Here is a 16,410-nt window from a genome sequence, read left to right on the forward strand (position 1 = left end):
GAAAAAATTGTCAACCAGCCATCCTAAACTGCCCTCACTGCTTTTGACCCTGTGCATGATGAGTGTACAGTGGAATTTTAAGACATAACACCAGTTAATAAATTACTTCCTGGATTAATTTAGTATATGTGATATCTCTCCAAATGCTAGTATCTCAGTAGTATGGTTTATAACTATTTTATCACAAACGTCATAAAATCAAGTTTATGCATTTTACAACCAGTATCTTAAGATCAAATTGTACCATTTCCATACTATAATGTGTTAGAGGGAAATTAGTAAAACCAATTTAAACATGCAGAAACAATAGATTGCAGGCAAGTTGGGTGGAGGTTTAAACCAAAGAAGCTGTCTTGCACATGCAAAACATGCTTGCCTGCGGTACTAAATCCCACATATCCCTTAAAGCCATTAAGGGTTACTATGCCATTGCCATACAGATAAAATTATATTTTATCTTTATACTTTCTTCCTACTCATACTCAAATGATATGCCTTTTATCTTGCGTGACTGAGGTCTCCACGGAGATGCCCCCCTCACCCACAATCTTAAACACATTCTACAGGCTGTTAGATCAAAGATCATGTCTACTGGTGAAATATTTACAAACCCATTTACTCCTTGCAAACTATCACATTGACCTCTTAGAAGCATCAAAGGACCACACACCAGCTGCCAACACCTAAGCAGTTTCCACTGACAAACCAGTTGTATCTGGCTTTATTCAGTAACTGCTATAAACAGTGCTTTACAATGCAATTCTATAATAGCATGTTTGACAATTAAAGATAGTCCATGAAAAAAATAACGATACATTTATAAACAGCTGCAAATGTCAGACATGCACATCCACTCATGCATTTTTTTGTTCTACACCATAACTTAGGCAAAGGGTTTAAATCTGGAAAAATGCCCAGTCATCATGAGGCACTGATGAAAGATAAAGGATGCTGTATGAAACCATCAGCATGAAATGAGGATTTGATATCTGTTCTACACTTTTGTATCAGAGTTGTTGGTACATTGTAGAAATAGTTATGTCACTGCATGTGACAGAAGAAATCTACTGTGTTTTAGATTCCTAGTGATAACAGTCATGCATAAACTGCGTTATGCAGTATGGGCATGTGGATGGTGCTGGGTCAGGTAAGATTTGACAAAGGTAAGACAGCCACATTTAAACTGGGTTAGAGCAGAATGGCTCTCACACAGGTAAGGCTAATAAATATAAACATTGGCGACGTACTGAATGCATCGTCTCATACAGTTAAAGTGTGTTTTTTGAACTTTCCATATGCCAGTATAAAACAGGCATGTGGTGCCCAACTCCTGACCTTTCATTTTCATAAACTATAATGTGCTCAAATCAGGATACAGCCATGGGCAGCAGACATGTACAGCCAGTGCATCATGTGATTGATTTTATGCTGTGATTGACTGTATGCCTTTATTGCCACTTAGCTTGATTCTGTAAATATCCTACTCGTCTGTACTTATGTCCTTGTTCCTACAATTCATATAATACAACTCACTCTGGACAAGAGTGTCCACCAAATTAAAAAATAATAACTAAGCACAACCAAAGTTTCTGTGTTGTATATATTTTTCCTTGATGAGGAAAGAGTAAATAGAAAGCAGAGAGAGCGTGAGAGAGAAGGGACAGTTGTCACCTAAACGTGCCCTCATGAATACTAATTGCTGTCTCCACACGAGCTAGAAAGACTTCCATTGATAGGGCTACACAATGGTGAAGAGACACAGGGGAGACAGTGGAATTCCATTATTTGATTTTACTTAAAACCTTTTTTTCTCCCTCCTTGTGTTTGTGTGCACGCTGCTTCCTTTGAGAAAAAGGACATCACAGCGGTTACAATTCTGACATTGTTTATAAGGTCGGTGGAAAGCAGAGCTCACAGTGTCCTCTTCATGATCTGAGGTTACGAAGCACGGTCCAGGGAAACGTTAGCTCCTCTCTGAGCCCTGACATCAGGATAATGCGCAGGCTCAGGGAGGTACTGCACCTTTCCACACAAAACAGTAATACAGAAAGAATTTTTAAAAAAACAGGTACTCATTGCATGTAATTCAATAGCTACAGTCTTAATAAAGTCACGAGTGACACAATTTTTGGAAAGGCAAGAGTGCTACAGAGTGCATTAAATTAGGCCTAAATGGATTACACCAGCATGTGGGGATAGTTTCTTTTTGGTATTCCCAATGCCTTCATGTACACCTGGGGCAGCACTGGCGCCAGTCTTAGCATTTACCTTTTCTGCAAACTATTGATTTTGCATGAGAACCAAGAAACAGAACAGTCAACTGTGGTATAGCTACTGATGCCGCCAGTTGACCTAACGTTAAACCTGTGATTTCACTAAATAAAATGTCATGAGAAGGTCATGCAAATAGTGTCCCAACTGTTATCAGTTCATCTGCCTCAATTTCCATGCTTCAGTCATTTTAAAACCAATAAATTTTATGAGACATAAAAATGTAAATATGGGCTTTGGGCCATTGACTTCTGACATTTCTTGGAAGGGATAGGGGATCAGGTATTTCAACAAATAATATCTTTGCTGACATACCTCTTGAATGTAGCCAATAAGAATGCACTATTAGTGACTGTGTTGATGACTCTCAGATGCATAGGCTGGATGGCAATACAGGTAATTATCAGCTATATGATTGAAAGTTGGAGATGGCTATCCCGATATTATCAATATTGGGTGTTACATAACCCAGAAAGTTAAAAGAGGAGTTGTCTGTACTTTAAAACAGATCAAATGTTTTGCTTGATTGATGTTATTATATTGCAACCCACGCAATTGCAATTCAACCATTTCATCATAATGGCCTTACCTGATAAGAGATTAGTAAAATATAAAAATAATAGGTTTGTCAGCTTATATCAGGAAAATACTATATACATGGCTTAATATTAAACTGTGAATTTCGTTTTGGCTTTAAGAAAAATCCACATATCTACTCATGTTAAATCAGTGTACTACACTACACATCAGGCATACACTGTTGCTTTTCACTATATATCTATCAGTAAGATCGAAACAGGGACAATATTGCCCTTCTATTTAGCACATACAGCAGGAGGTAGGAGGAAAGGCACGGACTGGACAAAAAATGTCAAAATTACAACTTGTTCAAAAATGAGCCCTAAAGGGCTTCATGCATATCACATACCACACCCTTCTGAGAGAGATCAGAGCAGACATTCAGAGACGCGGCATATTCCTACTGAACAAAGACATTCAGAACTTTGAGGGCTACTTTTTGTGGGGTCACATTTTGTTGAAAGAGTTGAATCTAACCCATATGGAGGGTCTGAAACTAAGACACAGACGTCCAATCATCTGGGCAGGAAGAACAGAGAGAAGATTTCCCAAAGATGGAGGTTTAGATTAGGGGTGATTTACAAAAATGGAAATTCCTCCATATAATCCTGTACATACCACTACAGCATCACCCGTTCCCCATGTCCATTCATTAAATTTCCCATCATTCCCGGTTCTCATATTGAGCTGTGGAAGAGAGAGGCAGAAGAGCACACAATGGCCGCTTGTCACTATCTAATTAACATCTGGAGCATAGAGGAGAAAAAGGTTGTTTACGCGCCTCTCGGCCTGGGACACATGAGTCCTGACCAGAGCCCAGAGAGAAAGAGCAAAAGGGGGGCATACAAAGGGAGGTTGGGAGAGAAGACAGAGGATACAGAGAAAAAGAGATATCCAGAGAGAAGAGGACAAAGGAATACACAGGAAGAGAAAGAAAGACGGAAGGAAACATAGAACTCAGATTAATTTTTTGTTTTAAAAAAAGCTGCTGCCCTTTGAATCTGACAGGTCAAACTCCACCATCAAGTGCACCTTCAGGAACATAACATGTCTGGGTGAACGATCACCGCACTCAGAAAAATAGAAGAAAAGAAAGGAAAGACAAAGTGTTGAAAGCCACATTGGCTACATCAACTTCGACAGGTTAGAGTTTCTTTATATCGACAGATCTGGCTTGATTTTAGAGGGAGATAGTTTTGTGCTGAATAGTGGTTTCTGTGAGATCTTTGCAAATTATGTAACAGGAAAAGTGGTACTCCAGCAAATACTGTGAACTGTGAGAGTGGTAAAATGTGACCACATGAAGTTATATTGCTTAAGTGATGTTTACATTGAACCTGATGTCACTGCTAGAGGTCGACTGATACAGAATACTTGTGCCAATGTTAAAGTGAAGGTAGGCCGCAGAATGGTATATGGCATCTCAAACTGACAGAGACTTTTACAGATTGGCCAAATGACCACATTGTTGCACTCAAATAAGTAGAAATATGAGGCAGATAATAAAAAGTCTAATAAATCAATGTACATTATTGTAATGTTTAAAGTTGGAAAGTCATTCCAATGTATTACACTTAAAAGGATTCATATGGAACTCTTCAATAATCCACAATGCTTTATCATAATCCAAACAAATCACTAATAACTAACTTTGGTGCACTAAAGTGAAATTTATAGTTAATTGTATTACTATTTTCTACTAAACTGAGAAACAAAGCGTCACACGTCACACACAATGACTACTGTATTCATAAAGGTTTGGGTCCTAAATTGAAAATGAAGTGGAAAACCTGCCATGTTAAAACCATTGAACTTGCCGTTGAAAATGCACAACGGCACAATTCTACGAAAGACCGTACTATTATTTATCCAAATTTCCAAATTGTTAAAAGGAACAGGCAACTCGATTGATTTGGTCCGAAAAGATCTAATTTCAAAAGTAGTGGAGCCCTGCTTCATCAGGTAGCTACAACTCAAGCAATGACAGCCTGTTCTCAAAATTACGTAAGGTGCACGGTACAGCGGACAGTTCTATCTCCGGCTTGAAAAAAAGGGTCGCCTCTGCAAACAGGACTGTAAACCCGGTGTTGCTTTTTGCGGTCTTGATATTACTCACCATACGTCATGCAATCTATCAGTTAGTCAGTCTCCTAATCATTGTAGCTTTGTCAGCGTCTGTTACTCTAAAAAACTGTCTTTTACAGCTCCCAAGTAATCGTGAATTTTGCAGCAACGTGCACGTTCAGCATATGCGACCACGCTCATCTAGTTTGTAAAATAAGCTGATCTAGTTCACAAGATAGCGAAATCTGTTGTTCAACAATTGATGTAGTATGAATAGCCATGGCCTACAAATCTAAATGACGTAGTTAGTACAAATAATAACTGTCAGCCTTAATGACGGGCCCGAGGGGATTGTCTATGCCTAAAAGCGACCCTGGGACGAGCAGTATGTGAGGGTGAAATTGGTGAATTATTTCAATACTAGACAGTATGCTTTGTGGAAAATTAGAAAATCAATGCCCATTCTCCACTGATTGCATCCCCTACAAAGTTCAACAGTTCGTCAGAAAGCCCCGCTCCTGCTGAATGGCTGAAGCCAAGTGTAAGTGTGGGTTTGGTTTGTACTTGGATGGGAGACCTCAAGGGAAACTGAGGAAGTGGTGTTGATGAGCCTTGAGTCATATGCAATGTTATACTGAGCTCCTGAATCTCTGTGGTCATTAAAGATCCCCATGACACTTATCATAATGAGTGGGGAGTTCCCTGATGTCCTGGCTGTGGCTAGGAAATGGATTCACAAACCACCACGTGGACACAGGCTGAGCCTGACTTGCACATACCCAATCAGCAACAGCTAGCTTTTGTACAGACTATGAATACATCTACACATGTTCTCCATTATTTTTTGAGATGACTTACTGAGTGTGTTAAGCACAAAAAATTGGGGGTGGGGGGTCTGTAGTATAATGCAAATACGCATTTGTGTTTCCTTGGACACAAAACGGATACAAATCTTAAACGAACCATCATTTTCACATTTGCATTGTTCTATTTTCATTATAAAATTGTATACAAATAGCTTGAGGATATTCTACTAATACCACTGACATTTCCCTCCAAAAATATGAGGACTGTTCAGAGGCATAGTCTAAAATGCAAAAATATGTTATTGTTCTTCTGTTACAGGAAAAGGGACGATAGACATACGTGTCACGTCGCATCATGAATAACATAGCTGTGATTCTGGCTGCTGTCACCTATTTCACCTGGACATATACACCTATTTCAGCTGTATTTCACTCTCAAAGACAAGGTGAGTCACTGTGAGTGCATCTACCCTCAAAACATTTTGCCAGCCTGGATGTTAAATAATGTTCCCCCCACCCCCCCCACCCCCATCATGTTATTTAGCATGCTCGTGATTATGAAAAAGGAAAGACGAACAAGGATTCATCATGAAATATGAAAAACAAAAGATCTAGAAATTTAATATCACCATAGACAAGAAGTCATATAAATAGAGCAATTGAAATGTATGCAATAAATGTGTCATACTTTTTTTTATTTCCCAAAAGACTACACATTTCAGATAAACTCATTACTGGCATCATAATGGCTCAAATTTCAAATCAGCTCTTCAGTTGGCTAGGGCATAATAAAGGCTCAGTTGTTATAGAACTGCTCCACATAGTCAAGACAGGCCCAGAATGAGCACTGTGCAGCATCAAACTGGGAAAAGCAAGTAAAAATGCACAATACAATGCAATAAAATGCAATGCAACTACATTTTCATGTGCAATTTCCCCAAGACTACCAAGGAAAAAATATTGTTCTTGTGTATAACACGGATTAAATTCCACCTGTATAATGGTGACAGGAGTCCTCTTCGGGTGCTATTTAATATTTCCTTAACTGTTTTACAGGTGTGCATAAGAAACTTCGGTACCTTCTTGAGCCACCCGTCTATGCAGAAGTAACAGCTCGTCGAGGTGCGAACGTCACTCTTCCCTGTTTGATGCTATTTAAACCACCCCAGTATAAAGTGAAGTGGACAAAGTTGGAACCACTGCACCGTGGAGTAGAAAACATCGTTCTCATCACAAATGGTCAGGCGCAAAAGGGATATGGCTTGCTGGGGCCCCGGGCATCGTTGCGCCGAGCTTATCCATTGGATGCCTCCCTGCGCATCAGCAACCTTGAACTGGAGGATGACGGAAGGTTCCGATGTGAACTTGTCAACGGAATAGAAGACGAAAGTGTCGTTCTTACCCTGAGAATAGAAGGTAAGCTGTGATAGCCAATATAGTGGTATACAGGCGTAGCCTATAAAAAATCTGGTGTCAAACGTATTTTTTTCTTCTGCGTAACACAAAACACAATTTTACGCAGGAGCGTACACCGAGTGTTAAACTAAATTCTAAGACTTATTGTATTTATCAATTTAACATTTTGGTTAGTAAATTGACCTAGATCTGTCTTCCAGGGGTTGTATTTCCTTATCAGAGTTCCAATGGTCGTTACCAATTTAACCACCAGGAGGCCAAAGAGGCTTGCCATGGACAGGACGCTACGCTGGCTACGTATAAGCAGCTGTACAGAGGTGAGGTAGATCAGTAGACAGAATGCAATTGAGATTTATATTCTAGCAGGCTTAACAAATTGAAATTTTCCTCAAACTGCATGATGATACATTGGGGCCTTCTTTCAATATAAAGGGCTAAAGCAGTGATGTCCATTGTTAAAGAATTTCTCAAAACTTGATTATCCATATATAATTGAACTTATATTTGATACCCTTATGAGAATATGTTTACTCAATTGTTGAATAAATATATGTATCAATGTAACACTTTTTATTTTTTTTTTAAATCTTGCGGAAAATGCAATCCATCTGCACTGCTTCCCATTACTAATAGTGTCTAATTGGGAGCAATTTACCAATGACAAATGTTGCTGCATGTACTGATTTAGCATCAATTACATTATTTATATTCACCGAACCTGTTTAGACCTGTTTTTCACATTTTTAAATTATTTCACTTGTATCTGAGTATTTTATAGTATTAGTGGCAGTGAGAATCACGCAATATCCTTTACCTTGGCTGATCTCATAGGTTTGTTAGCAAATAGTTTCCAATCATATTATGTAAATATATCACATAAGCGGTAACTTCTGTTACAGCTGGCTTTGATATAGGTCCCCTCTGTGGGGCCCACTCTCTTCTTTTAGAACTGTGTCCCCCATCCCCTCGCCCCCTTCTCCATCCTACCTCCTTGAGCATTTTGTTGGCCTCTATACATTTGAGGCTAAAAGCATTTCTCTTTTTTCAGTAATAAAATTACAACTCATAATTGAAACCACAATGGTTGGGATGCTAATTAATAAGTATTTAGGTGCAGAAATCTTGAAATATTCCTTTTGGTTTTCTGCACAAAAATCAGACTGAGGAGAAATGACAGTTTATGAAGAATTCAGAAATATCAAACGCACAACAGTAAAATATTCAATTGTATCAACATACTTTTGCAGACCCTATGTAGGCCCATTAGCAGTTTCACACTGAGTCTCCCAGTTATATTGCATCACCTACATTTTTAATTAGTTTAGCTGGTGATTTCAGCAGTAAGCTGGCAAAGAAATTTGATTTTCTGATCTACACTGTCCCACTGATGTTACAAAAAAGAAAGAAGAATTGATTTTGCCTTTGAACTTGCAAATCTCAAGTAGCCTTGATTTCCCAGCTGGTATTCAGGGAAAAATGAAAACTACGAAACAGATTAGAACTATGCAACAGACTAGAAATTAATACAATCATAAAATAACTAATACAATAATTACACAGATGATTGGACAACTGTTGCCTGTTTACAGCTGCCAGGCAATCAACTCTCATGCCATACCTTATTACAAAGTGCTAATGGTACTTCCCAAGCTATGTCACTTAGATGATCTAATATTATATGGCATAATTGAGCTCTTCCAGGAGAGGTTGCGAAGTTCAGATTTCGTAATGGCCCTTTTCATATCTTCTAATGAGAAAAATGTGTTAAGGGTATCATCCCTTTTATTCCTCCATTCCAAAAATTTTACATTCTCCCCTGCTTTTTTTTTCTGCATCTTCTGTGGCCTCTTCTGATATGTTATCAGAACTATGTACTTTAACTAGAGCTCTAACTAACATGTCTGCCTTTACTTCATTTTCCACAGCTAATACTCCATAACTTTTCAATTGCCTTAAAATACCCTGAGTTGCAGCTCCTATTATAGCTGCTCTACCATTTTCAATTAAAATGTCTCCATATCTATATCTATATCCTGTTCTTTATCCTGTTTATCCTCTATTCTATATTTATATCCAGTTGTTTATATATCAATAATCTTTGTTTAATGAGGCAACAAGGTGATTGGAAAATGTATTATCCTTTTGTCTGGAACATGTTAAAATTGAACTATGGAAAAATGTTCTATGTAGTTGGCAGCTGAATGATGTTGTTACTGTTACTACAATAATTCATGAACATACAATAACAGAATAACCTTGGCTGCTTACTGAAAGCCTGAAAAATGACCTGTGTAATTGAATCGTAATCACATTGGATTCATAAATAAAAATGAAAACGAGGATATCCTATATCCCTAAGCTTACATAGATGCCTCTTAACCAGAATCAAATTGAATTTCCAACCTATCAATGGCTTCAATTATATAAAATACATATAATAAGATATATCAGAGTGGAACATGACTGATGGACATGACTGGATTTTAGCTATTTTAATAGTTAAGGGGTAGACACCTCCAGTTATCAAGGTCTGCATGGAACCCATATATAATTTGCTACTACTGTTGAGCCAAATCGACAGGTAATAACATCTCATATATAAATGTTTCCCATACATCAATTTAAGTTTAAATAAAAATTTGAATACAGAGATACCTGTGAAATGGATGGTTTAGATCAGGGGTGTCAAATGTAAGTCTTGGAGGGTTGCAGTGATTTCAGATATTTTAGGCCTTGAGAACACAGTGTGTAGATCATTTGGCCAATCGACAACTTAAATGGATCACTTGTGTGCTGAAGCATACTGAAAATCAGTAGACACCGTGGCCCTCCATGACTGGATTGTGACCTGTGGTTTAGATCTTTGGAAGTCTAGCTGAATATCCACATGACAGTTGCCAAAGTGATGGTAATGGTGCATATTGAAATCTGTAGCCTGGACAGAAGGACTTGACTGGTGTAATGCGGGATGGTTGAATGATGGGACAGTCCATTACCCCATTCTGCACCCACGGTCGCAGTGCGGAGGGGAGAAACTCCATGCTGGAATTCGCAGCTACGGCCCCAAAGACAAGACCCGGGACTACTTTGATGCCTTTTGCTTCACTTCTATAACAGCAGGTCAGTCAGTATTCTGCCCAGTTTGGTTCAAGTCAGTCTAGGAACTCCATGCTGTAGCTGTAAAATCTCAGAATATGCAGTGACAACAGTGCCAACTTTACACACTGTATGTCAGTAATAATAAATAATAAAATAATAAATCTTTTTTTTTTTTTTAAAGAAGGCCCAGAGCAAGCAGTGCAATTTTCCGGCGCATACAATAACAGGAAAATAAGTTCACGCTTTTGGGAGGCTTAATTATTTATGTGATGCTAGAAGTGTAAGTTAGGGTTAACTGCCTTCAGTCACTGTGTTTGTTGTAGAAACAGTACATGCATAGCAACCATTTAACCGTTATCTAAGCAAATATGAATTTTATGCAGGTTTTGGCAGTGTAAGGAGCGGGTTTGCTTTTACTCTGATCAGAAGTGGAACAATACGGCTGTTGTTCCAGGAATGTGGAAACCAGTTCATCTGCAGGAATGGCTTGACCTGCTTTGACACTGGAACTTTAGCAACTGAATTCTGAAAACATTATTGGAATGAAATGTTCACCTTGGAATCAGTGCTTGCATTGAGAAATCACAGCTTTTTCCTACATCATATAAATTAGATAAAGGATGCATCACTATTACATTGTAATGTAATGCTGGCTCAGACATAAAAAATATGACCAGTACATCTAGAGTTTCTTATATAAATTTCTATTCCACATGGATGTTAGCTTTTTGAATTTTTTAAATTCTCCCCCAATTTTCTTCCAGTTTTGTAATGTTTAATTCTAATAGAATGTTCTTGCTTATTGCAGCAACTCCCTCTGTGGATTTGAGAGAGTGCAATTTGATTCAAACCTTTAATCATACATGCAATAATTGTGTGTAGTGTTTTACTTGAATAAATGTGACTGTGTGCTCCAGCTTTTTATTTATAGACACCCAAAAATACCTCTTTCTTTGTGGCATGCGGGTTGTCTGCATTGATAAAAAGACAACAGCTGCAGGGTGCCTCTATAAGTGAATCCACCTATTTGTCTGTCTCCTTCTCTAGGGTATGTGTTTTTCATCGGAAGCAAACTGAACTTTACAGAAGCAATAGAGGTTTGCAGGGAGAAGGGGGCGGAGCTGGCCCGAGTCGGTCAGCTGTATTCGGCCTGGCACTTCAGGGGCTTGGACCGCTGCAACGGAGGCTGGCTGTACGACGGCAGCGTGCGCTTCCCCATCACCAACCCCAGGAAGCGCTGCGGAGACCTGCACGAGCCAGGGGTGCGCAGCTTCGGCTTCCCCAGCAAGAACCTGCGGCTCTACGGGGCTTACTGCTACAGGTAGTGGGGCTGGGGGGAAGACTTTGAAGGTTGCACACTGACTCTTCAGAAGATGTCAGCAGGAAACAACATGCTTGGGCAGTTTTAAAACAGTGGTTAATGTTTGCAAGTTTAAGGATAACTGCTTGTATTTAAAATTCAATTGCATTACCTCCTGACTTTGTGATTATGTTAATATTTATAAGCAGTGGTATTTGCTGTGACTGGAGGACATTGTCAGTGAGTATCAGGATTACATACTGCCACATGAAGGCTGAGTACTGAGAAGTGGAACAATTGTGAGCATTTTTCTTCAGTTTTAATTCAGTTCATAACAGGTTCAAATGGATTATAGCAAAATCTTTTGTTTTGTTGCTTTTGTGTTCATGCTTTTTGATCACATGCTCATGTGATCAATATAATAGCAGTCTCCATAGAATTAATATACTGTAGCTAAAATGAATGTTAATTTTCACCATGGACATGGAAGAACTTCATATGATGTTAATTTGTGGAATTCAGAAATTACCACCTTATTCATCATAAATGTATTTATTTTGTAGCCAGGGGAGACATTTATTTTAATGTGATTGTATTCAACCCTCCATTCTGTGCATAGTCTGTCACTCTGCTTGATCCATGAAGTCCATAATCTTAATTCACTGTAGTTCAAATTAATTTGAAAAGATGATTCTGTGTTTAATGTAGAAATGCATCAATAAAGTAAATAATTATATTGTAGATTGAACTGAATTCTGTTATATTAATATGGAATATTGCTAATCGTTTCATCAAAATTGTACTCCCACTTAATGTCCAAACATCCTCTGTAAACATTTTTTTTATTTCTTTTGATTCAAGCTCAGCGAGTGTTTCAATGCGTCTCAATTGCTGTACCTTACTATATGTGTGCTTTTTCAGTATTAAGAAGTTATGCCCAAATAGATAAGCATTAATGGAGTATGTGATTAAGTATGACAGCACTATACGCTATTCAGTTACAATGCCCTATCATATCTTTGAACTGGAGAAAGAAGGCAGGACAAAAATGGCAGTTGAACCTTGAATACGCGTATTTCATGAAAACCTTTATGAAACCCGTGCAGCTGTTCAGACCGATTTGAAACAACACATATTTATGACACAGTGCACAGCACGGAACACTTAAACATACTGTGGATAGTATGGGTTTGTGTGTACTTTGAATATTACAATATTACAATTACAATATTGACAGAATAGATCATTCAGACAGGCAGAATTCTTCCTCTGTGGTTCATCCTGTAACTCAGAGCCCAAAGATATTCTATGGGCTTACCTGCCGAGAAAAACTGCTGTGAGGCTGAATTCTCAGTGCTACAAGAATGCAAGATTGAGATCAGCCTTCATGGTAAAGACATAATACCAGACTTAACACTGACATCAAAGCTCCCTTTGGTAACATCCGTCTATGGGCCACTCACAAAGAGCATCTCCGCTTTGTGGGAATTACAGTGAATAGAATACCTAATAAGTTGACAAGTCAAAATTAATGGAATGCATAGGGGTGAAAGGAAAAGGTACATTCAAAAGGCTCTTTGCAGTGCTGTTTAATGTCTGCTGAAGCAAAATGTGAGAGAGCCATATGAATGAAATGTGATTGACTATGAGGGAAAGAGATCAATGACAAGTATATCAGCAGGGAGAAGATTGGTGTTGTATAACACCTGAATTGAAGTTGAAAAAGTGTGGTTAATAAATGGTATACTCCTCAATCAATCATTTTGCAGAGAGAGAGAGATAGAAAAGAGGAAGGGTATCCTGACTTGAGCAGATTCAAGCAGACTGTAAAAAGGTGAATTATTTATGTGCGCTGTAAAGACCTGTTCCCCTCATTATAATAAGGCCTTTCCATCACACTGGCATTTTTCAAATGTTCACATCAACACCCTACCACTAGTTTAAATATCAGTGGTCAGGACTTGTCAGTTGGAGTTATTTTTTGAGGGATTTTGAGTCCCCGCGTCCCATTAAATTAGCATACCTATGCAGCTTTATGGATGAACATACAGAATTCTGTCAGTAGAGGGAGACATATGATAAGAGATAGTATTTCTCATTGTTCATTCTGCCATATGTACCCGACAAAATTCATGGCAAGTAGTTGTTACCATTCTGCAAGTCATGACACGGTTATTACTTGTGATTCATTCAGCTATAAAATGTCTTTTGTCTCCATTGTACTAAATTTGGTGTGAGAGTTCACTAAAGGGGAGTGAAGTAAAGGAAGGCTGCAGTATTGCAGTAATAGAGTTACTCTGTTACAGCAGAGCAGAAGCAGATACTCACATTACCGGCCATTGCTCCTCTGAACTCATCATATTGCCACAGCTAGCATCTACTGCTGGCAACTAGCCATACTAGCCTATGAACTCTGCTGACAATGCTAAGATTGCTATTGTATTGTTTTACTTTTACAATTACAATTAAATAGATTGCTCATGTAGTTTGTTTCTTGATTTCTTCATAATAGATTTCTAGATGTCTTATATTATCTCTGTATACCTGCAAAGATTGTTGCATTTTTTGAAGGATTGTTTCACTATTTGTAACTCCCATTTTCCATTGGCCTCCCCAAGCTTGGATTCAGTTGAGCTAAATTCAGTAGCATAACCCCTTCAGATGCTCACCATTTTGACTCAACGGACACATCTGTTCTGGGATTGCCTTTCTAGCTGCTGAATCACTCACTAATCCTCATGGCGGCTAACAGGTGCATGCAACCTTTTAGGGTCGTAAACTGTGTTTAACTTAGATGCAAATGCCTGGAACTTAATTTGCGCACCTGTGAATTTAATAAATACGCAATCTGCACCCAGTTTATATTTTTATAACATTCAAGGAAACAGAATTTGTGTGTTAAATTAAATATAAAAATAAAATAACATGCATGTTTATCCTTTAGAGAACAAATAAAATATGCATACAGAGCAATTTTGAGTCAGAGGTATTTTTCACTTACTGTGTAAAAGTGAGACTACCGAAGATGGCCTCATCTGCTATTAAAATATGTGATGAGCATTCACAAAACATATTATTGGGTTAAAAACAGTATCCATGTTTTATTCCATTAAGGCTGACACACATAATCTTCAAGATCACAGGTACTCACACTAATTATTATCTGTACTGCACTAGCCATACAGAGTTAGCAAGGAGCATCAGGAAAATGACAGGAAAGGTGTTTAAAAAAACCAGCAACGTCATTAACAGTTCTGTTAGAAAACCTAGTCATTTATGAAAGTGTGTAACAGTGTGGCAAGTAGCAAGTAGGTACCATGTACCAGATGGTACCTATTTGCTTAACAATTCACCATATTCTTCATACAATTTAATTACCTGTTAAGACATCAGTTTACTGATAGGGATGCTGCACCATTACAGAAACAATACAAAGAGACTGCTTGAGCTTTGTGATATAATCATGGTTTCTATCTGAGCACAGCTCAACCTATACTTGTATGACAAGATTATCATACATTTTTGAACTCTAATTTTTGAAACATTAATACACTGGGATGAAATTGCAACTCCACAAACAAGTTAGCTACTAAATTATTGTACAGTATTAACAATAATAGAGCATGGCAGATATATGATATGTGATTTTGCCTGGATTATTCTTGGTTTATTGCTTTTGATAATAAATGTGGGCCCTTAGGAAGGGGACACATTCCAAGGATTGTTGATTGAGAGTATGAATATGATTCTTATTTGGACGGAAAACGCTGGTTTGAAAGATACTGGAGAAATGTAAACCACATCGCCAACTTCTACTTGATAATTAAATGTTAAACATTAAACACTAAACATTGTTATGCTTCAATTACAGGGCTAGTAAAAAAATATGTACTTGCTGCTGTTTTCATTTAATTACATTTGAAAATGGATTTTGTATTTACTGTGGAACTGTATTGGTAAAATAAATGATCGATGAGAATGAATTAACTAATGTTATTTTGTGAAATTGGCAATCCTACACATATTGCTACAACACAAATCTTTCCATTAAAACAATGTCATGCAGATTATCCATTTCTGAGAAAATGCTAAACATGTGATCCTTTAAATAGGACAGAGCTGACTTATGGATAAGAATATTTTCAGTGAATATTTACATTATAAAATGTTGGATAAGTTTTATAGCATTAGAAATTACGTGTAACTAATGTGTCTACACTTAAGCATTTAAATTAGAGTACTACTATTCAAAAAATCCTTTGAGGTCACAAGCTATTGGTGACCACAATGTGTTTTACTGCTCTTGTTATCAGTGGGCCTTGCTCATAACATATCAAACATCATTATATGTACACCTGGGCCCATCTACCCCCATCATCACCCTAAACACACTAGAGACATGAAAAATTAAGCACCAGATTCATAGGTCATATATGTAAATATTGATAAAGTTGGGAAAAGAAGGAAATTAAAGACAAGACTAGTCAAAGGGAAGATATCACGTGGACTAATACTGAAGATTGTTCAGAGACTTTTAGACCTGACTACCATAGTATATATCAGTTTGTCCCAAACGTTAAACAGCCAATACATTTTTGTCCATTTCAGAGATCCTGCCAAACCCCTTACTTCAAAAGTTGCTTAACTTCACGTGATTAATTTCATAATTCTAACTAAAGGACACACCACTCTGTGATGGGCCTGAACCCCATCCTTTAAATCATCAAATTTATACCCGCCTAAGAAGTTAGATAGCGGGTATATGAGACTTAAGGTTAAATGACATCATGAGAACAGTATAACCTCTGCACTGAACATAATGTCTGCAACATTACATTAAAATATCACTATTCTGAAATAAGGGAGCAATTCAAC

At 37.8% G+C, this 16,410-nt stretch overlaps 1 protein-coding gene across 1 annotated transcript; it reads left to right on the plus strand.

The window, feature by feature from the left end:
• The first annotated feature begins 3,645 nt into the window (after positions 1–3,645).
• hapln2 (hyaluronan and proteoglycan link protein 2) lies at positions 3,646–16,287 on the plus strand. The gene is made up of 6 exons (XM_035394500.1): positions 3,646–3,993; positions 6,040–6,166; positions 6,777–7,136; positions 7,337–7,453; positions 10,071–10,256; positions 11,283–16,287. Exons 2-6 carry the CDS (start codon positions 6,076–6,078, stop codon positions 11,558–11,560), a joined length of 1,032 nt encoding a protein of 343 aa, XP_035250391.1. The 5' UTR covers positions 3,646–3,993; positions 6,040–6,075; the 3' UTR covers positions 11,561–16,287.
• The last annotated feature ends 123 nt before the right edge of the window (positions 16,288–16,410 follow it).

The sequence above is a fragment of the Anguilla anguilla genome, chromosome 1 (assembly GCF_013347855.1).
Source record: "Anguilla anguilla isolate fAngAng1 chromosome 1, fAngAng1.pri, whole genome shotgun sequence".
Lineage (NCBI taxonomy): Eukaryota > Metazoa > Chordata > Actinopteri > Anguilliformes > Anguillidae > Anguilla > Anguilla anguilla.